This window comes from Camelina sativa, chromosome 5, assembly GCF_030686135.1.
Source record: "Camelina sativa cultivar CO46 ecotype springtype chromosome 5, ASM3068613v1".
Taxonomy (NCBI): domain Eukaryota; kingdom Viridiplantae; phylum Streptophyta; class Magnoliopsida; order Brassicales; family Brassicaceae; genus Camelina; species Camelina sativa.
In genome coordinates this window covers 5,045,487-5,066,501 of record NC_141884.1, presented here as the reverse complement: position 1 = coordinate 5,066,501, position 21,015 = coordinate 5,045,487, and the positions used below count along the sequence as shown (strand labels likewise).

At 36.2% G+C, this 21,015-nt stretch overlaps 6 protein-coding genes and 1 pseudogene across 9 annotated transcripts; 3 read left to right on the top strand and 4 right to left on the bottom strand.

The window, feature by feature from the left end:
* The first annotated feature begins 1,080 nt into the window (after positions 1-1,080).
* Positions 1,081-3,248, top strand: LOC104785582 (CBL-interacting serine/threonine-protein kinase 22 pseudogene; annotated as a pseudogene). The gene has a single exon (XR_015598428.1). The product of XR_015598428.1 is annotated as a CBL-interacting serine/threonine-protein kinase 22 pseudogene (transcript).
* Positions 3,249-4,650: 1,402 nt separating this feature from the next.
* On the bottom strand, positions 4,651-8,348 carry LOC104782289 (uncharacterized). The gene is made up of 4 exons (XM_087513148.1): positions 8,058-8,348; positions 6,172-7,841; positions 5,028-5,968; positions 4,651-4,751 (listed from the first exon to the last, which is right to left on the bottom strand). Exons 2-4 carry the CDS (start codon positions 7,630-7,632, stop codon positions 4,667-4,669), a joined length of 2,487 nt encoding a protein of 828 aa, XP_087369274.1. The 5' UTR covers positions 7,633-7,841; positions 8,058-8,348; the 3' UTR covers positions 4,651-4,666.
* Positions 8,349-10,817: 2,469 nt separating this feature from the next.
* On the top strand, positions 10,818-11,901 carry LOC104785579 (CASP-like protein 4B1). 2 transcript variants are annotated; one of them, XM_087513150.1, is made up of 3 exons: positions 10,818-11,233; positions 11,322-11,445; positions 11,531-11,901. In XM_087513150.1, the coding sequence occupies exons 1-3, from the start codon at positions 10,980-10,982 to the stop codon at positions 11,570-11,572; spliced, it is 420 nt and encodes a 139-aa protein (XP_087369276.1). In that variant the 5' UTR covers positions 10,818-10,979; the 3' UTR covers positions 11,573-11,901. The 2 variants fall into 2 exon arrangements, with proteins under 2 accessions (XP_087369276.1, XP_010509124.1); XM_010510822.3 differs by having other exon boundaries at positions 11,524-11,901.
* On the bottom strand, positions 11,861-14,442 carry LOC104785580 (putative WRKY transcription factor 33). The gene is made up of 5 exons (XM_010510823.3): positions 13,928-14,442; positions 13,492-13,680; positions 12,864-13,402; positions 12,611-12,772; positions 11,861-12,499 (listed from the first exon to the last, which is right to left on the bottom strand). The coding sequence occupies exons 1-5, from the start codon at positions 14,165-14,167 to the stop codon at positions 12,091-12,093; spliced, it is 1,539 nt and encodes a 512-aa protein (XP_010509125.1). The 5' UTR covers positions 14,168-14,442; the 3' UTR covers positions 11,861-12,090.
* A 1,345-nt stretch (positions 14,443-15,787) lies between these two features.
* Positions 15,788-16,394, top strand: LOC104785578 (uncharacterized). The gene is made up of 2 exons (XM_010510821.3): positions 15,788-15,988; positions 16,133-16,394. Exons 1-2 carry the CDS (start codon positions 15,860-15,862, stop codon positions 16,256-16,258), a joined length of 255 nt encoding a protein of 84 aa, XP_010509123.1. The 5' UTR covers positions 15,788-15,859; the 3' UTR covers positions 16,259-16,394.
* A 210-nt stretch (positions 16,395-16,604) lies between these two features.
* On the bottom strand, positions 16,605-19,666 carry LOC104785577 (solute carrier family 40 member 1). 2 transcript variants are annotated; one of them, XM_010510817.3, is made up of 8 exons: positions 19,302-19,666; positions 18,826-18,986; positions 18,300-18,647; positions 17,736-18,218; positions 17,479-17,650; positions 17,177-17,314; positions 16,986-17,096; positions 16,605-16,844 (listed from the first exon to the last, which is right to left on the bottom strand). In XM_010510817.3, exons 2-8 carry the CDS (start codon positions 18,981-18,983, stop codon positions 16,680-16,682), a joined length of 1,575 nt encoding a protein of 524 aa, XP_010509119.1. In that variant the 5' UTR covers positions 18,984-18,986; positions 19,302-19,666; the 3' UTR covers positions 16,605-16,679. The 2 variants fall into 2 exon arrangements, with proteins under 2 accessions (XP_010509119.1, XP_087369275.1); XM_087513149.1 differs by having other exon boundaries at positions 18,826-18,989; positions 19,302-19,554.
* A 253-nt stretch (positions 19,667-19,919) lies between these two features.
* LOC104785576 (uncharacterized) lies at positions 19,920-20,871 on the bottom strand. Its single transcript, XM_010510816.3, has 3 exons — positions 20,443-20,871; positions 20,257-20,326; positions 19,920-20,164 (listed from the first exon to the last, which is right to left on the bottom strand). The coding sequence occupies exons 1-3, from the start codon at positions 20,761-20,763 to the stop codon at positions 20,127-20,129; spliced, it is 429 nt and encodes a 142-aa protein (XP_010509118.1). The 5' UTR covers positions 20,764-20,871; the 3' UTR covers positions 19,920-20,126.
* Between the last annotated feature and the right edge of the window lie 144 nt (positions 20,872-21,015).

The following is a 21,015-nucleotide window of genomic DNA, read 5'->3' as shown; positions in this document are numbered from 1 at the left end:
TGTTCGGTTGGAAATGATTCAGCGGTAGGGTGTTAACTTTCACTTATCTAAAGTCATAATCAAACTAAAATGTCAATAAAAATACAGCAAATACAGTTTCAAAATATGATAGATACATATGGAAAACCATATGAATCATCAGGAGTTATTAATTTTTTATAATTTGTTTTACTTTGTCGAGTTTTAGCCTTTGTTTCTTCTCTTTTTGCGGAAGTTCACGTGTAAAGATTAAATTTTGGCTTTTTCAACAACAAAAGGGGTATTAAAATGATTTTACTCCACATACGAATGACTTGGATCCACGAAATCAACTTCAAATAAATTATGAGAAAAAAAAAATTCGCCTATTATTAATCAAAATTTCCAGCTATCAAAAAGTAGTTATTATATAAGCAATTGAATTTCAAACAGTATTTAAACATTTAAATGTCATTGTTTTGTCATTCTCATTAAAATTTAAATGGTATTTACTCAATGGATAATTTTATTGGTTTGACTTGGTTGTTAGCTAAACCAATTTTCTCAGTTGAAGAAGAACCATATTTAATTAAGTTTAATTTTTCTACCTAAAGCATTCTCGGTAACTCCTTGGAGATAGTGAACTGAAGATTTTTTTTTTTTTTTTTTTCTAATTTGGAAGATCATTCATCTATTATTTCTTTGTAATAAGGTACTGTTTTGTTGAGTTTTAAAATATTTGAAAACTCTATGTACTCCAGTCTCCACATGTTTACTAATCAATCAAACCTTATAAAAAAAGAGAATAGAGATCACAGAAAGATTTTACGAGTTCCTCAAAATTAATTAAGGATGAATGCTGTCGAGTAAACCGGTAGTGTGAAGCTTAAATTAAATTAAACCATCTTCATGAACAATTGTTTATACTACATTCAATAGATAGTAACGTCAATCCACGTTGTTTTTATCTACGACATCATTACTCAAAAAAGATAATTATATCCAACTTTTCTTCTTCTTTTCGATAAATGTTCTTTTGTCAACGATGATATTTTCTTAAGAAATATACTTCTATACTATAAGACTTTAAATTCCACCTGGCATTAGGATGTTTTGGTTGACCTGACAAGTCAATTTTTTTTGGTTGATAAACAACAACAACAAAAATACATGAACCACACACTCGTAAAAAAAAGAGAGAACAAATTACTGACTCTTATCTCTAACCTGGATGGTATATCGCAACTAATTCGAATTAGTAAAAACGTAAATATTATTGTGATCGCATTACAAATTTGAAATTGTCCTGTGTAAAGATTAATTCTTTCATTTTTATTTTTTAATCTACTTATATCATAAAGTCAAACAAATATTAAAATGTTTTTTTTAAAAAGATAAAATAATGACTTACGTGGCAAGTTGAGGCATTTCAATAAGAAGAGGCACCGCGCGCATGTCTTTTCAATATTTGAGTTTCTACTATAGACTGCTTCTCTCCCTATTTTGCTCTGTTTTTTTAATGGCCGAAGACTCAAGCTCCTCCGATTCGATCATCGTTAACGTCGTCGGAGATGACAACAAGTCGGCCTTATTCGGAAAATACGATCTCGGTAAGCTCCTCGGCAGCGGGGCTTTTGCCAAAGTCTACCAAGCCGAGGATCTACAAAACGGTGGAGAAAGCGTCGCGATCAAAGTCGTCCAAAAAAAGCGTTTGAAAGAAGGACTAACGGCGCACGTTAAGAGAGAAATCTCAGTCATGCGCCGTCTCCGTCATCCTCATATCGTGCTCCTCTCCGAAGTCCTCGCCACCAAAACGAAGATCTATTTCGTCATGGAGCTAGCCAAAGGAGGCGAGCTTTTCTCCAGAGTCACAAGCAACCGTTTCACCGAGAGTCTTAGCCGGAAATATTTCCGTCAGCTTATCTCCGCCGTTAGGTATTGCCACGCGAGAGGTGTTTTCCACCGTGATTTAAAACCGGAGAATCTCCTCCTCGACGAGAATCGAGATCTCAAGGTTTCCGACTTCGGTCTCAGTGCGATGAAGGAGCAGATCCATCCCGACGGTATGCTCCACACGCTCTGTGGTACTCCTGCTTACGTGGCGCCGGAGCTTCTTTTGAAGAAAGGCTACGACGGTTCTAAATCTGATATTTGGTCGTGCGGCGTCGTTTTGTTCCTCCTCAACGCCGGTTACTTGCCGTTTCGTGATCCCAACATCATGGGACTATACCGGAAAATTCACAAAGCTCAGTACAAATTACCGGATTGGACTTCTTCAGATCTACGGAGACTCCTCCGCCGTCTCTTGGAACCGAATCCGGAACTGAGGATCACCGTCGAGGAGATTTTAAAGGATCCGTGGTTCAATCACGGAGTAGATCCGAGCGAAATCATCGGAATCCAAGCCGACGATTACGATCTAGAGGAGAACGGGAAAATCTTAAACGCTTTCGATTTGATTTCTTCGGCATCGTCATCGAACCTCTCCGGTTTGTTCGGGAATTTCGTGACGCCGGATCATTGTGACCAGTTCGTCTCCGACGAGAACACGGCGGAGATTATGGTGAAGGTCGAGGAAGTTGCTAAGCAGTTGAATCTGAGAATCGCGAAGAAGAAGGAGAGGGCGTTAAAGCTTGAAGGTCCACATGGAGTAGCCAATGTCGTCGTTAAAGTTCGCCGGCTAACAAATGAACTAGTCATGGTGGAGATGAAGAACAAGCAAAGAGACGTGGGCCTTGTTTGGGCCGCTGCTCTTAGGCAAAAGCTACGTCGTGTGATTAACCAACCGGTTTATAAAAATCCCTGACCAATCCGTTAAATAATGGTTTCGAACCGTGCGTGAGAAATTTTTTACTCGGATTTTTTCAACGTAAAAAAATATAATCGTGAGGGTTCAACAGTTGAACAAGAGAACGGGTTTTTTAATTTTCAAAAAAAATTGATTGAGGATTCGAAAAGCATTATGGTGAACCACCGGTTCGGTTTACATTGGAGCAGAGAGAGTAATGGAAATGATCCGCCTCTTTGTATATAAAAAAAAGGAAGAATACGAACTCGGTTTCTATTTTTTTTCGGAGTAAACCAAATACAAAATTTATTTATTTTATTTGTTGGAGAGAATTTGAACAAAACTCTGAAATTTGTAGTGTGTGACCCTGTGTGCGTGTGTGCGTTTGCAAATTTGGGCCTTTGTTTTTGCTAAGGGACATTGCTAACACCGTTTGTAATATTTCTCGATATTGATTGTGTTTGCTAATCGTACAAGAAATGAAAAAGAATTTGGAGTTACATATGTAAATAGTTAGTCTGATCACCATTATGATCAAAACAAAATCTTAATAGTTAGTCTGATCAAAACAAAATCTTAATATCTACTTTGTTTTGATACTGTTTGATCTTCTCCTTGTATCTATATGTAGATAGTTAGTCTGTTGCACAACTCTACATTTGAAACTTTACAAGTGAGTGAGTTGTAGAACCTCAAAACAGATATGCTCACTTGTAAAGCTTCAAATTGTAGAGTTGTAGAACGTTACCCCCAAAGTTCTAATTATACACTTTCGTTGCTGACACAATAAAATAAGTATAATAATAATAATAATTTAAATAATATGCTATTATTTCCACTTTTTTTGTCCTCGATTTAAGTTTCACGACTATTATTGTCTTATGTGTGACTATTGTTCTTGATCAATTATCACCCACATCCACATGCCACATCCACTATCAATCCTATAATAAACCAAATCTATAAATCAAAATCATTCTTTACAACAATACTCAATGCCAAGTAGCTAAACTTTTAGATATTTTACATGATTACGTATATGTAAATGTAACTAAAGCCAATTTTCAATTTTTTAGTTATCTCATGTCTGTTTTACATATCTTATCAAGAAGAAATATGGATTGTCTTATCGATTCAATCCGTATACTCCTTCTGTTTTAATATAAATGAATTTTAGGAGAAAAAAATTGTTTCAAATAAGCCATATTCAATTTTTATGCAAAAAAATAAATGTCATAAATTTCTTTTTGACCAATTTTATTTTACATTATATTTTATTATTGGTTGAATTCATTTTTTATTTATATAATATATATATATATATATATGTAAAAAAGTTAAATAACTGTTTTGTATTTTCTTAATTGGTGTGTCAAATAGACCAAAATAATAATAATTGGTGTGCCAAATAAAAGAGATGGAAGTATTTGTTAGTCCTTGTTTAGAAAATTATATTTTTCTAAACCAAAATTTACAAATACAAAAGTTAATCTTGTCAAAAATATATTTATGACATAATTAATTAAAATTTTCGTAAGCTAAAAAACGCTACCAGCATATGGTTGAAAAAGGCCCTACGAAAATTAATCTTGTCAAAAATATATGCAGTATAATCTTCCTTTCATAGAAGGCTTGAACATCTTTTTTTTGCCTCAGATAAGTATGCCTCAATATGATTCGAAGAGTAAATGAGAGAGAGGGATGTTATAAAGCAATAGTAGCTTTCGGTAATTACGTTGTTAAGTGTATGTAAGTCTAATCGAAGCTAACCATCTTTTTTAAGTAAAAACTCAAAATCTTAGGTTAAAGAAAACCAGAGGACAGAGAGACAGACGAGGTATATCTGCGAAAGTTGTGTCCCAAAATGATTTTCAATGTTTGTTTTTTTTTCTTTTTCTTTTAACTTTCTTGAATTTATGACTACCAAAACGACTGTACATCTTGGTTTAGGAATTGACCCTCCACAAATTGCCTCCCAGTCCCATCCCCAGTCTTCTTCACTTTCCTACACATTATTAACAAAACACAAAAATCATTAGACAGTCCTCTTCATTGCTACTGTTCAAAATTCTAAACAAACCTAATCTTATAACTAATGTAATTCAGAATGTCAACGAGCAACTCTAAATCATGTTACAGGCATAAGCTGCTCTATAGCCTAGGAAAAAAAGTTACTCTGTTACTTCAACCTAGTCTCCTTGGACACATTATTATTATATCAGCCATGTCCACAAGTATATTGAGCAAAGATATGAACCAGAGGTTCAGAAACTAGTCTTACTTGAGCCAGTGATTCGGAGAAGGGAGTTCAAATGGGTTGTCTGGAGCCATCCCAGTTGGACTCATGTATACAACATTATTCGGGCTGGATTCTTCTGGTCGACTATGTGACAAAAGACTCTCTGTGCCAGATGATCCTGGGAGGAACATTTTCTGTGACCAGGGATCATGGTTGCTTGGACCAGCAATGGGACTGAACGCGCCACTTCTCTGATCATTTTCAAAGTAGTCCTTCCTGTGTGAATACGCACTGTGAATAGGGTCATCTTTTGCAAATAACGATGATGTCCTATTATGAGGCACATGATGCACAGCATTTTCCTCATTAGATCTACTATTCTCTGAAGGTAGAAGGAGGTCTTGGCCAAAGGTGGTCTTCCACATTTGCCAACTTCCATCGTTAACCTGTTTTTCATCTGCAACTCGTAATCTTGACAAGGGAGATTCAATCGGAGATGGCTTATTGACCTCACAAAAAGGTGCATTCTTCAACAAGTGGGATTTTTCTAGTCCTACACCAGTTTTAAACTCGGCCCTTAGATCAAGTGATTCTGAAACAGGTCCCAGAAGAGATATTGGATCCGGAACATAACACGGATCTTCAAAACGCTCTTCTTCAGGCATAAAAGTACGAGCATTTTCCCCAGGCTGAGGGTGACAATTATCTCTTGAAGATGAGAAACCTAAGCTACTGATAGTCGATCCGCTGGAGTATGTAGTAGGTATAGTGAATGGTGATGGGAGCCCAAAACTGATTGGATTATCAAAGGTTCGTATAGAATGATCTTGACTAGGAACCTGTGAACTCTGAACATCTCTGGGCTTCGCACTAGGTCGACTTATAACACTAACATTGGAGGAAGCAGGCACAGATGGCGTACGGGCAAATAGTTGCTGCCATGATTTTTTAGGTTCTCCACTTGGTTGCGGCTCAGAAATAACCTGAGAGGAACATCATAATAATTTTAAGTGTCCTTTATAAAACAAGTTGACGAAAACTAGAACAAAATCTAAAGTTGAACCTACTTCAACAGAGCAATCTTATCAACTAAACATACACAAAAAAGATTAGTTTAACAGAGGATTGATTACTAGTTTCATCATTCAGATTGCAATGGCATAAGAAATTTGGCAAGAACACTTACATGACGATTAGTATTCCTTTCCCCTCCATTTGAACCAGATTTTCCAGCAACAAATTCAGGAGGATTAATATGCCTAATCTGAGCAGGTGCATGAGAATGGTCTACAGAGCCAATGGTTGGCTTATTCTCTTTTGCAGTTGTAGCTGACATGTTGACACCTCTTCCAAAGAACCGGTTATCCGTAAAGGCCTTAGAAGACGAGAAGAACGTACCCTTCACACGATCAAAGTACCTACCGCCAGCACCTGTCATGTTACTGTTACTAGTAGCACTACTATCTACACCATGCCCAAGTCTCTTTTCAATATTCGGGCTCCTGAAATGATCATTTTTCTCAAGCTCACGCTTATGGTCAGCATCTTTTCCTATTCTCTTATCAAGCTCTTCGGCATCGGAATTGCTCTTACTAGAGGCCTTATCTCTTTCTTTCTTTCTCTCCTGACGCTTTTTCTCAGCCTCCCTTTTGGTATCTTTTTCCTTGGAAGCAGATGATGCTTTGCTGCATTTCTCGGCTTCAGTCTTCTCATCTCTTAACTTTCTCCGTTCCTCCACTAATCTTGCGACTTCCTCTCGTTGTTTTCTCTCTTCTTCCTCCAAATGCTCCTTTTCTAGCCTAGCTTGTCTTTTCTCCTCAGCCTTTCTGCGTGCTTTCTCAACCCTACTCTCATGATAGCTGTTCCCATTCTCACCCTGCCTAGCCAACAATCGTCTCTGGTCAGCATCAGTTGACGAATCATCAACTGAAGAGGTAAAGCTAAAAATCTTTCTCCAAAGCCACCTAATGCTCATGAAAAAAGAAGTAAGCAGTCGGCAAGCAAAAACAACGCCACTAGGATATGATTTTTCCACCAAACAATTCTCATCTTCACCAAATGTACTACCACTATTATTACTCCGCCAATGGGCAGACTCGCTAGTCCATGTGCTGTTATCTGGCCATTCTTGCCCGTGCATCCAACCATTCTCATTCCATCCCTTCCCATTCAACATCTTACCACCTCTTCCTACAAGATCCTTCAAAATCCCAGAACCAGAAAGTCCCAACCCTGGAGGCACAGGCATGTCTAAAACAGGTCTCTTAGAAATATGCCCACAATAAGAACACATAAATCGCCCACCACCAGGGTTTTGGTCACGGTAAGGCGTTGAGCAGTTACGACAGCGACGTGTAGCAGTTTTCTTAAGCTTCTGAAGTTCCATAGCTTCCAATCTCTTTCTCTCCCTAAGACGAGCATTTCTGCGGACCCTCCAAGTAGACAACTGAGGCATCAAAACCTCGTACCAGAACAAAGTAACCAAAAGGACAAATACACAAGCTAGCCTTGGAGAAGTGATTTCGAAACGAAAAGCAGGTGGAAGAAGCTGAGAGAGAGCCCATAGTCCAATCAAAGGTAAGACTAACCAAGGCAGCATCGTTGCAACCCGGCGAGACCACTTTTGAATCACACACAATATACACATTATCCTCTCAAACCAACCCTTTTTTTCCTTCTTCTTCTTCCTTATCAAACCGTAATCAAACCAAAAACCCTAAACTTTTTTTTTCAGAAATGATTCAACCCTAACCCTAATCTTCCTGCCAGGTTGTTGTATACCATCGAAAGTATACTTTGCTCCCCAGCTCCAGAAAAAAAACTTGAGCAAAAATTAGGGCTTCAGAAGAATCAAACCTAAAATGCAAGAGGAGCGACAAATTTTGAAATCAAATTGAAGACCGCACCACATTCACAAATTGAAAGAATCGATTCGATTTATATAAGTAATGAACAAAACCAAGAAAACCCAGTTCGGAAACGAGCTCGAATTAAGTCATGGTGCAATGTGAGATAGATGATGATAGTGGGCAAGAGAGAGAGAGAGAGAGAGAGACAAAGGAAGAAACTTACCGTGAAAAAGGAAATTAAAGGGGCGAGTTGCAGATTCAAGATTCGGATCCAATTTCGATTCTTGGCAGCGAAGGAAACGAAAGATTGATATTAGATGACGAAGACGATGATAGGTGATGAGAGAAAATGAGAAAGAAGAAGAAGAAGAAAAGAGAAACCCGGGTGGTGAAATCGGGGCTGGGTCCTTTTAATTGTATTGCTTCTATTAGTCGGTGGTGCCTTTCATGCGCCCCCTTCGTTTTAGGTTTATCCAAACACTCTTAATAATTTTATTATTTTTATTTTATTAGTATCTCTTTTTTACAGTACTAATTTACATATGTTGAGTTGATAGATTAATTAAAAGACTTTTTTTTTATGATTTTTTCCTATGTTAATAACTTAATAACAAAATTATGAAGATATAGATTCTATATAAATCAATTGACATAAGATTTTTCCCATTTTTAATTGGGTATTGCTTCATTTATCTTTTTCCTTTTTTTTTTATATAAGGTTGATTTTTTTACTTTCTTTACTTTTTATTGATTAGTTTTTACTTTTAACTAACACAATAAATTAATGGAGCATTTACAACACCAGTAAAAAAAGTTACCTCTAAAGTCTAAACATACGTACGAAATGAAATGATGAATTAGCTAGATACACATGGGAAAATTGTCAAATTTTAGGTGAAAGACTACCCATTTTTTTCATTCTAGATTATCCATTCTTTTTTAATTTAAAAAAAAAACATTTTGTCAGCCAATTTAAATTAGACTAATGTTTGGTTTATATGATGTAAACAAAAAATAATCGGATATATACTATGATATGATATAGATTAGATTATTATTTTTTCCATCACACAAACGAGAGACTTCATCTTATATGAGATAAGAAAACAGTTGTACTCTTTAAAACAATCAAAATTAAAATGTTCTTTAGAAGAAAAAAAAAACAATTGTGCTCTTTCAATAAAATCTCAAACACACGTCAAAGTTCAAACACTTGACCCTACCGTAACTCGACGTGACGCTACCGCCAAGCTCAGTGGTGGTCAATGCAAAAATGTTGGTAATTTTGCCATCACGATGAACTCTAAAGTTTTTTTATTTTTTTTTTATTTTAATTATTCTTTTTGAGGTTGTGAACTCTAAAGTTCCAAAAGCCATTCCGAATCTTCTCTGACGACATTGACGTCTTCTTCATCCATCAAGATCACTCGTTCATGTCTAAATTGTTGTTATATTATTTATCTGAGTTATGATCAAAATTATAAGAAATAAATGTTTTTACATTTTATATATACAACGTGATGTTGAAGGACCTGCTAGCTGCTAGAGATCCTCTTCGTATACAAATATAAGATGGGTAGAATTTAGAAACCTCACATCCTAAGAACTCACATGTTAACGAATGTTCGATATAGGGACTAAAAGTATTTTCACTATACTAGGCACATTGGTATAAATAAAAAAAAAATTAACCATTTGACGAGCCACAGTTAACATATGGATATCTATGGAAATTGCATGCACATCCAGTTTATCGAAAATTTTAGATGTAACTAAATGAAAATCGTTCTCAGAATAACCAAACGCTTAGAGCTTAATTCATTATATATATTAAAAAAGTGTTCTATTACAACTGAACAATCTATCCCTATTTAAAGTCAAATGTTGCTGAAAATTTAAGCAAAATCTAGTAATGGTTTGGTTTGAAAAATCTTACAGAAGAATTAGTCAAAAGCTGGAAGATGGAAATGTTCACATTTATAAGCATTTTTGTCACTTATCATGTTTACAATGTCAATTATATAGTAATGTATTGTTTTTTTTTGTTTTTTTGACACAAGACTCCGTTGCAATTTCTCTAGTGAACTTCTTTATGCCTTTTTTTCTTTCAAAAAACTTTTCTTGATCAATCACCCCGTTTTAATTCAATGCATATTTATTGTTTTTTGCCTTGGTCAATGTTCCAGTTAGAATGAGGAAGGATCGCCCTCAATTATTTGGTGTTTCTGATGAACACAACATACTCTATATAGATTCAACAAAACGACTTCTACTTACCCCTTGCTCTGATACACATGCAGTATTTTACAAAGTTTTGGTTCTGGTTTTGTGCTCGATAACAATCTAATTCCTATATCATGCATGTTATATATAGTATTAGTAGCTAGCACATGTTTTTTACTTCTATATTTTAACAGAAATGGCCGACAATAATATTTGAATAGCACATGTTTCTTGGTTAATTCTTGAGGTGACAACAAAGATTAACAATCCTTTCTCACATGTTTATACTGAAAACACAATCCTCCAATGAGAAAAAACAAAAAATCAAATCAACTGTATCCACAAACCTCCAAACCAAACTTTAATTCCAAAGGTTTCCTAAATAGATTTCTCTTATATGTCTTAATTAAGCTTTTGAAGAAGTATTCCATATCCTTAGCAGTTAGCACGAAAGTTACGGAATCAAAACATCACAAATCCTATACGAATTATATAATAAAAATATGTACAATGGTCGTATAATAATGTTAACTAAACTCAAATATTTTTTTTTTCTTTTAATTCCGCCAATGATAAGGCTTCGCTGGCTATAATAAAGGCAAACAAATGCTAGCCACGATTAAATCACCCATCACACAGCACTGTGTTTGTTACGCGCCGTGCGCCTCATAGCACGCGTCGAATTTAACATCTGTGTCTTAAATCACATGTAATTAGTTAATTACCATTTTAATCACTCCCGCCACCACGCGTTTTCTTCACATTACAAAACTCGAAACCTTAATTAACACATATGTCGTGTTTTTTACAACAACTGAGAGTTTTACTTTTCTTCCAAGTTTGTTATTCCTCTTCCCGAATCTTCGCATTTAAAGCAAAACTTATTCTGACCTGACCCAAAAAATTCCTGAGATCGAATAGGATGACGAATCCGGATAATCAGAAACCTGTTGAAGCCACCGACGTGGAAGCGGCGGCGGAGAAGACGACTACGCCGGCGTCTGGAACGTCGACGTTTTCGACGATCACTCAGAGATGGAAAAGAGAGGATTTGATCAAGAAGGCTTCACCGATCATGAGAGGATTTTGCCTTTTGTTCTCTCTTCTCGCTTTCATAATTACGGTCTCTAACAAACATGGTTACGGTCGAAACTTCGATGAGTACGAAGAGTACAGGTAACATAAAAAAAAAAAAAAAACTCAAAACATTATGAAACATGGTTTTGTCAAATTCGATTGAATTGAGATTTTCTTATCTCTTCAGATATGTATTGGCGATCTCGATTATTTCAACATTATACACTGTGTGGCAAACTTTTTCACATTTCTCAAAAAGAGAATTTTTCGATGGCCGGACTTCTTTGTTGGTCGATTTCTCTTGCGACCAGGTAATGTGGAAACTGATTAGCAAAGTTTCAAGATTGTATATGTTGTAAAGTTATGATCTTTGATGCAAAATTTTGCAGATTGTAGCGTATTTGCTCATATCAGCTGCGTCGTCTGCAATACCATTGACAAACAGATTCAGAGAAGGACAAGATAACATTTTTTCTGATTCTGCGGCTGCAGCTATCAGCATGGCTATCTTTGCGTTCATCTCTTTAGCTCTCTCTGCTCTCTTCTCCGGTTACAAACTCTCCACTCATTCTTTTATCTGATTCCTTTTCTACAGTATTTGTGATCTTTGCAATATGTGTAAATCTCATTCTTTTATGTGTTCATATAGCTGATGCTAATTTGAGTATGTGACTCTGTGTGTGTCAGTGTGCTTCTTTGATACTACATTATACAAAGTGGAAAAAATGTAAAAATTGATTGGTTTTATTCAGTTTTTTTTTTGTTTCTATCGTACAAACATTAAACATATTACAGGCGTGTGAAAAAAAAGAAACAAATGAAAAAATTTCTCTATGGACTATAGACTTTAGTAGTCTGTCTTACTATCCTGCAGGATCACACTAGTAAGTAGTAAAAATCCTTTGGTGGCAAGAAATGTACAAAAAGGAACAAACAGATTCCTTTTTTTTTTGTCTTCAGGGCATAAACGAATCAAAAAACGAGGACTCCTCGTTTGGTTCTTCCTTTGCTCTAGAGAACCCATCACCAACAAAGTTTTGTTGCGTTTGAAGGTTGTTGTTGTTCATAGCGTAACCAAAAGGTCCGGCATTAGTGTTGTTGTTGTTGTTGTGCAGCATCTGAAGTGTATATGGTGCTTGAGAAGAAGTAGTGTAGTTGGAGTGACCAGCAATAGCAGCTGGTCTAATTGGGACTGAAGAAGCATCTTGTGATGGTCTGTTTGTGGCGTAACCACTACCACGAGCTGCAGGTACATCATGGTTATGTTTCCCTTCGTAGGTTGTGATTACCGCTCTCGTGTCATGTGATGCTCTCTCAACATGTTTCCTCACTGGACAACCGACGGTTGTGCACTTGTAGTAGCTTCTGTTAGATTCATCAAGTGTAAAAGAAAACAAAAAGGTCATGAGATTCTTAAGAAGCTTAAGTTGTGATTTATTGAGTAAGCAAGCAAGCACAAATGTTTATGTTATTTACCTTGGATTTGGGTTCCCTTTAACAACCTTCTGACCGTACTTTCTCCATCTGTAACCATCGTCAAGAATGTCTATATCACTTGTTGTCTGCACTACAATTCTCGGCTCTCTCACTGTCTTGCTTACACCACCATTCCCACCATTTGTTTCATTTTCTCCTTTCCTGAAAACACACAAACATGTTAGAACTTTCTCAGAATTCAAGATTTGTTTAAAGGAGTGATGATGATGATGATGATGATGATGAAACGTACCATCTCTTTGCTTCAGGTTCACTTCCACAATCTTCTTCATCTCTGCTGACAATAGATGAGCCTTGTTCAAACTCATCATCACCCACAGAATCAGAAGTGGTGTTATCCTCTTGTTGCATAGGAAAAGAATCAGAGTGATGGAAGCTGCTATTATTATTGGAATTAGGTTGATCAGAAGAAGCTTGACGGTGATGATCTAAACTGGCATTGTACACAGCTGAATGAAAAGTGGAAGAAGACGAAGAAGATCTTCTAGTGGATTGAGGTTTAGGATGGTTATGGCTTCCTTTATAGACAATCTCTGTAATCTGACCTTCCAAAGATCTCTCCACTTTCTTTTTCGTTGGACAGTTTTGGAAAGTACACTTATAGTAACTCCGAGGATTCTCACTTCCTTTAACCTGTTTTTGTCCGTACTTTCTCCAGTTGTAACCATCTTCTCCTTTCCTTTGCTCTCTTCCGTTGTAAGACACAGCTTGATTGTTTTGACGAGTCTCGTTTTGGCTCCATTGATCTGACTGGTTCTTCCTCTGTTGTTCCTAAAACACAAAACAGAGTTCAGTTATTATACACAAAGATAAAAGAAAAAAAAAAGGATTAGAGGATCTGAGTCTGTTAAGGAACATACCTGAGATTGAAAGATAGAACTGTTCGTTGTAGTTGTTGTCGTCTTTGGAGCAGTAACTCCTGATGATTGTGTCTGGAATGAGAAATCGAAGAAGTTAAAGTTGTTGTTGTTCTTCTTCTCTCCCTCGTTTATAACTGTTTGGTTACTTTCGTTTGTGATCAAAGCTCCTGTGGTTGGAGAAGCAAGAACCTGCAAAACCATCGCAAGAATCCAATAAAAGATTTAGGATTTTGGTAAGAATTCAAGAAAAGAGACGAAACAAAACTAAGAACACAATCTAGAGAGTTGACTCTGAGAGTCTCTCTCTATCTCTTTGAAACCGTTGACTCAAGACTTTATATTACTTCGGATTATATCAATAGAAAGATGTGTATAAATCAAAGATTCGATTCGTTGCAAAAGAAATTGAGAAAGAAAAAAAAACAGAGAGGCTTACGTTAGCAGAGGAGGAGACAAAAGCAGGGGAATCGAGGAAAACAGAGGGACTGAAACAAGTGGAAGGAGAGACAAGAGAAGGAGAGATGGAGATGGAAGAAGGAGCAAAAGATCTGAACTTTGGGATCTCAAGATCATCCAAAGATGTTCTACCGTTTTGTTGTGACCAATTAGCAGCAGAACCATTCATGTTCTGTCTGGTTCTGCTATTGTCCATTGTAAGAAGAGAAGAAGCAGCCATACGAAGTTGAAAAGTTTGTTATATGAAAGACCATAATCAGATATTTATAGAAAGGTGTTAGGGGGAAGAGAGAGCTTGGAGAAGAAGAAGAAGAGAGTGATTGTAATGTTTTTATGTAATTTTTGGTTCGTTTTGTCTGAATATATAAAATATATTGCACGGTCTGATTGGTGAATTTTCTTTTTTTCAATTTTAATTTTATTTTGTTTGGGGTCACAGATGAAAAAAAAAAGAAGAAAGTGTAAGTTTCTGAGAAGGTGATAAAAAGTTTGACCGTTGAAAATATGATTAAGAAGAAGGAGAAGGAGAAGGAGATGGTCAGACCTTGTGGCCTTGACTCTCAAATACGTTGAACAAGTTTTGTTTTTTAGAGGCGGCTTCATGCTTTTGCTTTCATCATCTTAGGATGCCTTTAACTGCCACGTGTATTTTTGTTTTTTTTCATTTCGATATTTTTTGTAAGCAATTGGGAATATTGGAAACTTTTGACTCTTTTTTTTAGTAGGTAAGGGTAGTAAGTAGTATACTATGAAAGGTTTCAATCTTTCTTGAAAGCTCATCAAGTAAAGTTTTCGAGTGAGTTTGTGAATAGAATAGCAAAACCTAGGCTTAAATTCTATGATTAGACAGAAGTTCTTAATTGAGCTCAGATTATTAATTTTAAAAATATAAATTTAAGCTTTTTAATAAACATTTCTTAGAAAGACTACTAGTATTTGTTTTCGTCTTTTATTTGCTATTTTTAAAGTAGGCAAGGTAGTAGTAGTACTAATGAAAGGTTTCTCTATCTTTCTCTATATAAAGCACATCATTAAGATTTGGAGTGAGTTTGTGAATAGCAAAACCTCTCCTAATCAAAAAAGTCGATATTAAACCCATGTGCGGCTATTTTAGTTTCAATCTTACATTTATTTACAAGGCTTTAAATTCTATGATTAGACAAAAGTTCTTAATTGAGCTCAGAGTTTTTTTTTTTTTTTTTTTCAGATGATTAATTAAAGAATATAAATTTAAGAGCTATATAATAAATATTACTATTAATTAGTAAGATTAAAATTCTACTATGATTTTTTAACGGGTCAAAACAAGTATTTTTTTTTTTACAACAAAACAAGTATTTCTTGATATACTAGTTTTAATTACTATGATTTTTAACTTAAAATTCTTGATTGGAGTATTTTCTTTTAACGGGTCAAAACTAGTATTAAAAGTTAGAATTCTAATATTGTAACGGGTCAAAAGAGTTTCACTCCAGTAACCCTTGATCACATTTATAGACCTTCCGATCAAGAAATTGGTAGTGTTCTCAACTCTCAAGCGTAGTGTAAATCGTCAATCGCTTAGGTAAATAAAGTGATCAGTTTCTCATTGCACGATATGTGGTGTGGTATGGTCCTTCACGTGGGACTAGACGTCTAGACTACACGTCATGGATTTTGTGTCGATTACTTGCAAGTTGCAAATCTATTTGATCCGATGACACTGTCATCATGACAGTATTCTTTAGCCCAAAAAGCCTCTTATTTTAATACACGTTGGTTATCTCTACAGCTGACACGTAAACAGACGTGGCAAGAGTTGCTTCCAGAATCCTTTATAGTTAAAAATTCATCTTTGGCTCTAGAAAGTGAGAAGATATATTTGTAGCCTTGCTCTCAAGTCTCAAGTACCTATATTGAAACAGCAGGAGCGATGCAAGAAGCCGAGTCATCACAAAGGTCGTCGAAGTCCCTTACGGATCGGGTGAAGACGAACTGTTTATCCATGGTAGTCACGTGCCAAGAAGGGTTTAGCTATGTCAAGGCCTTTTTTGTTGGTCAGGTACGTATATACAATAAGACGACCTCGTTTTGATATTTTTATATGTGGTCTTGAATCAGTGATCACATGACGTATTTGGTGTGACTCATGAAATTGCTTAATTGATTAACGTCATGTTGATGTATTTGTTTTTGGGTTTGGAAGACGAAGAAGTTGACGGCGAAGAACGAGAAGGAGGCTACGGACGCTTATCTAACGGAGACAAAGATGCAAGTTGACGCAACCGATGAAGCAGAGAATGCCAAGAAGAGACTTCATCAATCTTCTTAATTTTTATTTTTAACGTATAATAAGAGAATACTTTATTAAGTGGCCACAAAAATATCTGTCTTTTGTTTTTTTTTCGCAACTATTTTTAGTATTTTTACCACTGATTATGAATGTTATTTTCAATATTGACTTTTAACATAGAATTTTATTCTCAAAAGATAAAATGGAAAATGTTAATTGCTGTTAGCAAATACATGAAAGTGAGTTTCATACAAAAACAGAGTGATGATTTGTCCTAAAACATCTCAAAAAAATTGTCAATGACCTTTTGTTTTGACTATGTTTTTTGACCTATTTTAAGCAATAAATTTAGCAATCTGAATCATTTTTGGTAGGTTTATGGTCATTTCAATAAGATTATCCCATTATTAGTAGTCATCTATGTTTGAGAAATGGTGGCGTATTCCACAATACTTACTAATCACATGTTTCCACGAGAAGGGAGTAACTTAAATAAACATTTGTTCAACAAAGGAATCTTCTCAAAGTGAAAAATGTGGTTTCTAATGCGGTAGAGGTGAACTGTATAGAGCATTCCTGCTAACGTAACCGTGGAGAATGAGATCAACGTCAATATCCAAAATTCCTGAAATCACAGTCCATATACATTATGATCTCGATTATATAATTTATATTGTATAAAACATTTTATTTGCATTTGATGGCTAAACAAAAGGAATCATCAACTATATGGATCCTTAAAATGTACAGTCAAGTTTTTATTTACCTTTGGGTTGGATACAATGATACCCAATAGATATGCCATCAAGTCAAGAGCCGATTGCAATGAGTTCTGAACACCTCCAACAACACAACGATCGGATTCTGAAACGAGATCCTAAACATGACCAAAAGACATTACCTTCTTAGTACACAATACTATAACATTACCAAAGGCTCTTAGAAACGTAAACATACCTGCATTTGTTGGATGACGGCAAGATCAAACATCCATAATCCAAGCCTTGAAGCAGCAACTCCAGCCATTAGCATGTAAGATGCTATCTTATCCTTTTTTACCCAAATTGAGCCAACACAGACCAAAAGGCAGCTCCACTGCAGGAACAAGAACCCTTCTTTTATGACTCTTTTGTTTTTTCATGCCTTATAAACAATTGGCTCTTTATAGTATTGTTGATCACTCAAGTTCCATAACATGGTCAAGTGCTACTAGGTTCATATAGAATACAATTAACAAAGACTAGCTATACATAATGTACCTGAGACCAGAAGGACCAGAGGCCGGTTCTCAGCGTTGAGAGACGAGATTGCATTAGAGGATACACGAATGTAGCCGCTAGTCCAACCGTTGCACTTATTCCCCTGCCTATACCGATGATATATGTAGGTATACCTTCCCACTGTAATGTAGCCGTCATCAATGTTCCAAAGCTGTGTCAAGGTGGTACATAGATGAATCGGTAGGAAATGGATGTTCATCTGATGACTCTTAAACGTAAAGAGAAAGAAAGAGAACCTGAGAACGGTGAAGAACAGGAGAGCTAGAGAAACACCGGGGAGTAAAACTTCTTGATTGAAATATATTCTCCACGCACCAACGAAAGAGGACTTGGATACTCTATCAAGAATCTTCAAGATTCCGGTTCTACTTGGTGGGGTTCCTTGAGAACCCTCCTCTGTTCTCGGAACTGTAGATATAGCAACAGGTACATCTGTTGCTTCTACTGGCTTTGTCCGGGAACGCAAGATCCGTCTCTCATTACTTTGTGCTATCGCAGGAACACCACTATACACAGAAATGAACAGCCAATATTCAACCCAAGCGGTGATAGTAGCCCAAGCTGCAAAAGTGATCGCTGACGCCTTAAGAGAGACAAAACTGATGATCAAACCGGTAATGACTGGAGACAGTAGCTTGGAACTCAAATCAATGCCTCTAATGACAGAGTTCATTCTTGTCAATACAGCTGGTGGATGACCTTCTGACATAACCACAGCCCTGTTGGTTGCCAAAATTGCCAAAATAAACTCACTATAAACCTCCATTCAATTATGAAAATATACGGTCTAAGCATTTTACCAGTCCCGTTCGATCAGAATGGTTCCAGCAAGAGTCGAAAGCACTCCAATGGCACCAGCAATATTCGTTAACACAACCAAGATTGCAAACACCGGGAGATTCTGAGACTTGAGATCAGAAACTAGCAACAACTTGATGACTGCACCACCAGCAATGGTGTAGGAGAGGTTCTGGAACAGGAGCCAGAGTCTTAGAACTTTAACGTAGTCCATTCCTTCCACCCATTGCCCCACAATGGGGCCAAAGATTGCAGTAGAACCAGATTCAATGGCGCCATAAATCGCTGCTAGAAGCAGAGAGTTTGGCCACAAGTGGATCATATACAAAGCAACAGAGAATTCCCATGTTCTGCATCAGAAAAAACCAAGAAACTCATATACAAATCATCTCTCAACTCACCCAAGATTTTAAATCAAGTAAGAAACCTAGCCCATAATAATATTTAATAAGTTAGGATTTGCGGTGAAACTAATCGACCATTTTATTTAGCTTCTTGAATTGTAAAACATGTTATCAAGAAACAAACCTGGCACTCCATCTGGCAAGAAAATATCCAACATAGAGATAAATCACAAAACGGCGTCGTAAGGCTGGTTGGTTTTGTGGCTGTGCTTCTTCCTCTTCTTCTCCTTGACGTTGTTGTTCTTCCTGTTGAACAACTCTCAATTCTGTCTCATTCTCCATGTTCTGCTAAAAGATGTCAGATTCAATATGGATCATACGAGTCAGTATGCATTGTATATGGAATTCTGAACGGAACATAACATCTGTTGTTATTTTAGCGTATATCGACAACATTTGCATGATGATCGTTAGAGTGTGACAACAAAGTCATTCCTCGACAATTCCGATATATATACAAACAATCATATAAATAATAATCAATCTAAGAAACAGAAACAATAATCTAGGAGTAACCTAATTGGAAAATTCTCCAAGAAACCAATGAAAAACATAAATGAGTGACTCATCAACTGACGCTAGAAACTAAGAAACGAAAACCTTATTTGTGCGCCGCACACAGAGCTTGGAGAATGAATGATGGAAACAGAATCCAGGAAACTCAGAATTACTTTTATTAATTTTGGTGAAATTCAAAAGGGATGAATTGGTGGATGAAATAACATATTCCCACTAAGACACTGGTGTACTAGTCGCATCAATGACTGATGGTAGAAGAAGGAAACGAGAACTTGTGGGAATATTTATGGTTTCGTGTGTTAAGTGAACATGTTACAATTATATTATGGTTTACATTGGTTAACAAACCAGTCTGATGCTAAGTAGAGAGTTTGAGAAGGAACATTATACAATTCAACTATTTTACTATTCATCTTTTGTATCAGTCAAGTTCTGGACTTTAGGATGCAGAAAGCCAAATAAACTATGACTTTGAGTTCCAAGTATGTGGCTAACAAACAAAGAAACCACAGCTCAGCCTAAGGCCTGCAGTTCCACTCCTTGTCTAAGTCAACAGAGAAACTATAAGTTTGTACAAATTACTTACTGAACTAAACTGGATGTAATCATAAATGGAGCTTCTTATGAACATTTTATCCTTGCAACTTGAAGAACCCTTCTAACATTGTTTACTTTGGAAAATTAAGAGTGACAAAACAATACCTAAAACCCCCTTTTCATTGCTAGAATCATACAATATCAGCAAAGGCTTTTCCACCAAGAGACAAAAGAAAACAAAAATCTGAGAAATAGAGCTACAAAATGATTTGCACTGATACATAATATATATATTCATTGCTGGAACTTGGAACATCCAAGACTGAGACAAAACAGAACAAAAAACAAGCTCTTTCGATCAGGATTATACTAATCAGACTCTGAATCAGAATCACTTGCGTTGTAACCTGAGAAATCACAAAACACACAAACAAAGTTTTTATATCCAAAACCAAAAAAGATCAATATACTAATTTGACTAGTAATTAAAGAAAAGGACCTGGTCGTTTATCTTTCACTTTCCACACTGAAGAACGAACTTTTGATGCTTTCGTAATCCAAAGTCTCCCCTAATCATAGAATTGAATCCAAAATTTTCAAAAAGGAAGAAACTTGCAAATCAAATCAACCAAAGTAAAAAAAAAAAAAACCTAAACTTTGGAATGATGAGATTGAAAAGAGAAACCTTTTTAGCATCTTTAGGGACTCCATAACCAGAGTAATACATCTGACCCAATACAACCTGCATAGTTATGTTCCCAGCTTTAGCTTCCTCAAGTGTGTCTTTGAACCACCGCTTCGCACAGTCAGAGACCACCGTAGAAAGCGGGACAAAGCGTCGGCTACTACTATCGCTGGTGGTGGCAGTAGCGGTGGGGGAGGAGGAATCTTTACCGGGACTGTTCATGGAGGAAACGGGTCGGATCGGTTTTGAGGATTTGATGAACCCAGCTGCTGCAGCTGACGCTCCTCTTAGCCCTGTTTTGATTGGAATCGATTTTCCCATTTTTTAATTTATAAGAAAATAAATAAATAAAAAGAGACGAAGTTGAGACTTTGATTTTTAATCTCTTTGTTTGGATTCTTCTTCCGACAGCGGAGTTGAGCAATGTAGTTTACGGTTTGGTCAGTTTTACATAAAATTAATAGAAAATTATTCTTGTTCGGTTTGGATATGGTTTTAATTTTGGTTTGGTTCGGTTCAGTTTATAATCTTTGTAGTAACCACCATTGAAGTGTGTGTGCACTGTGTCCAAAC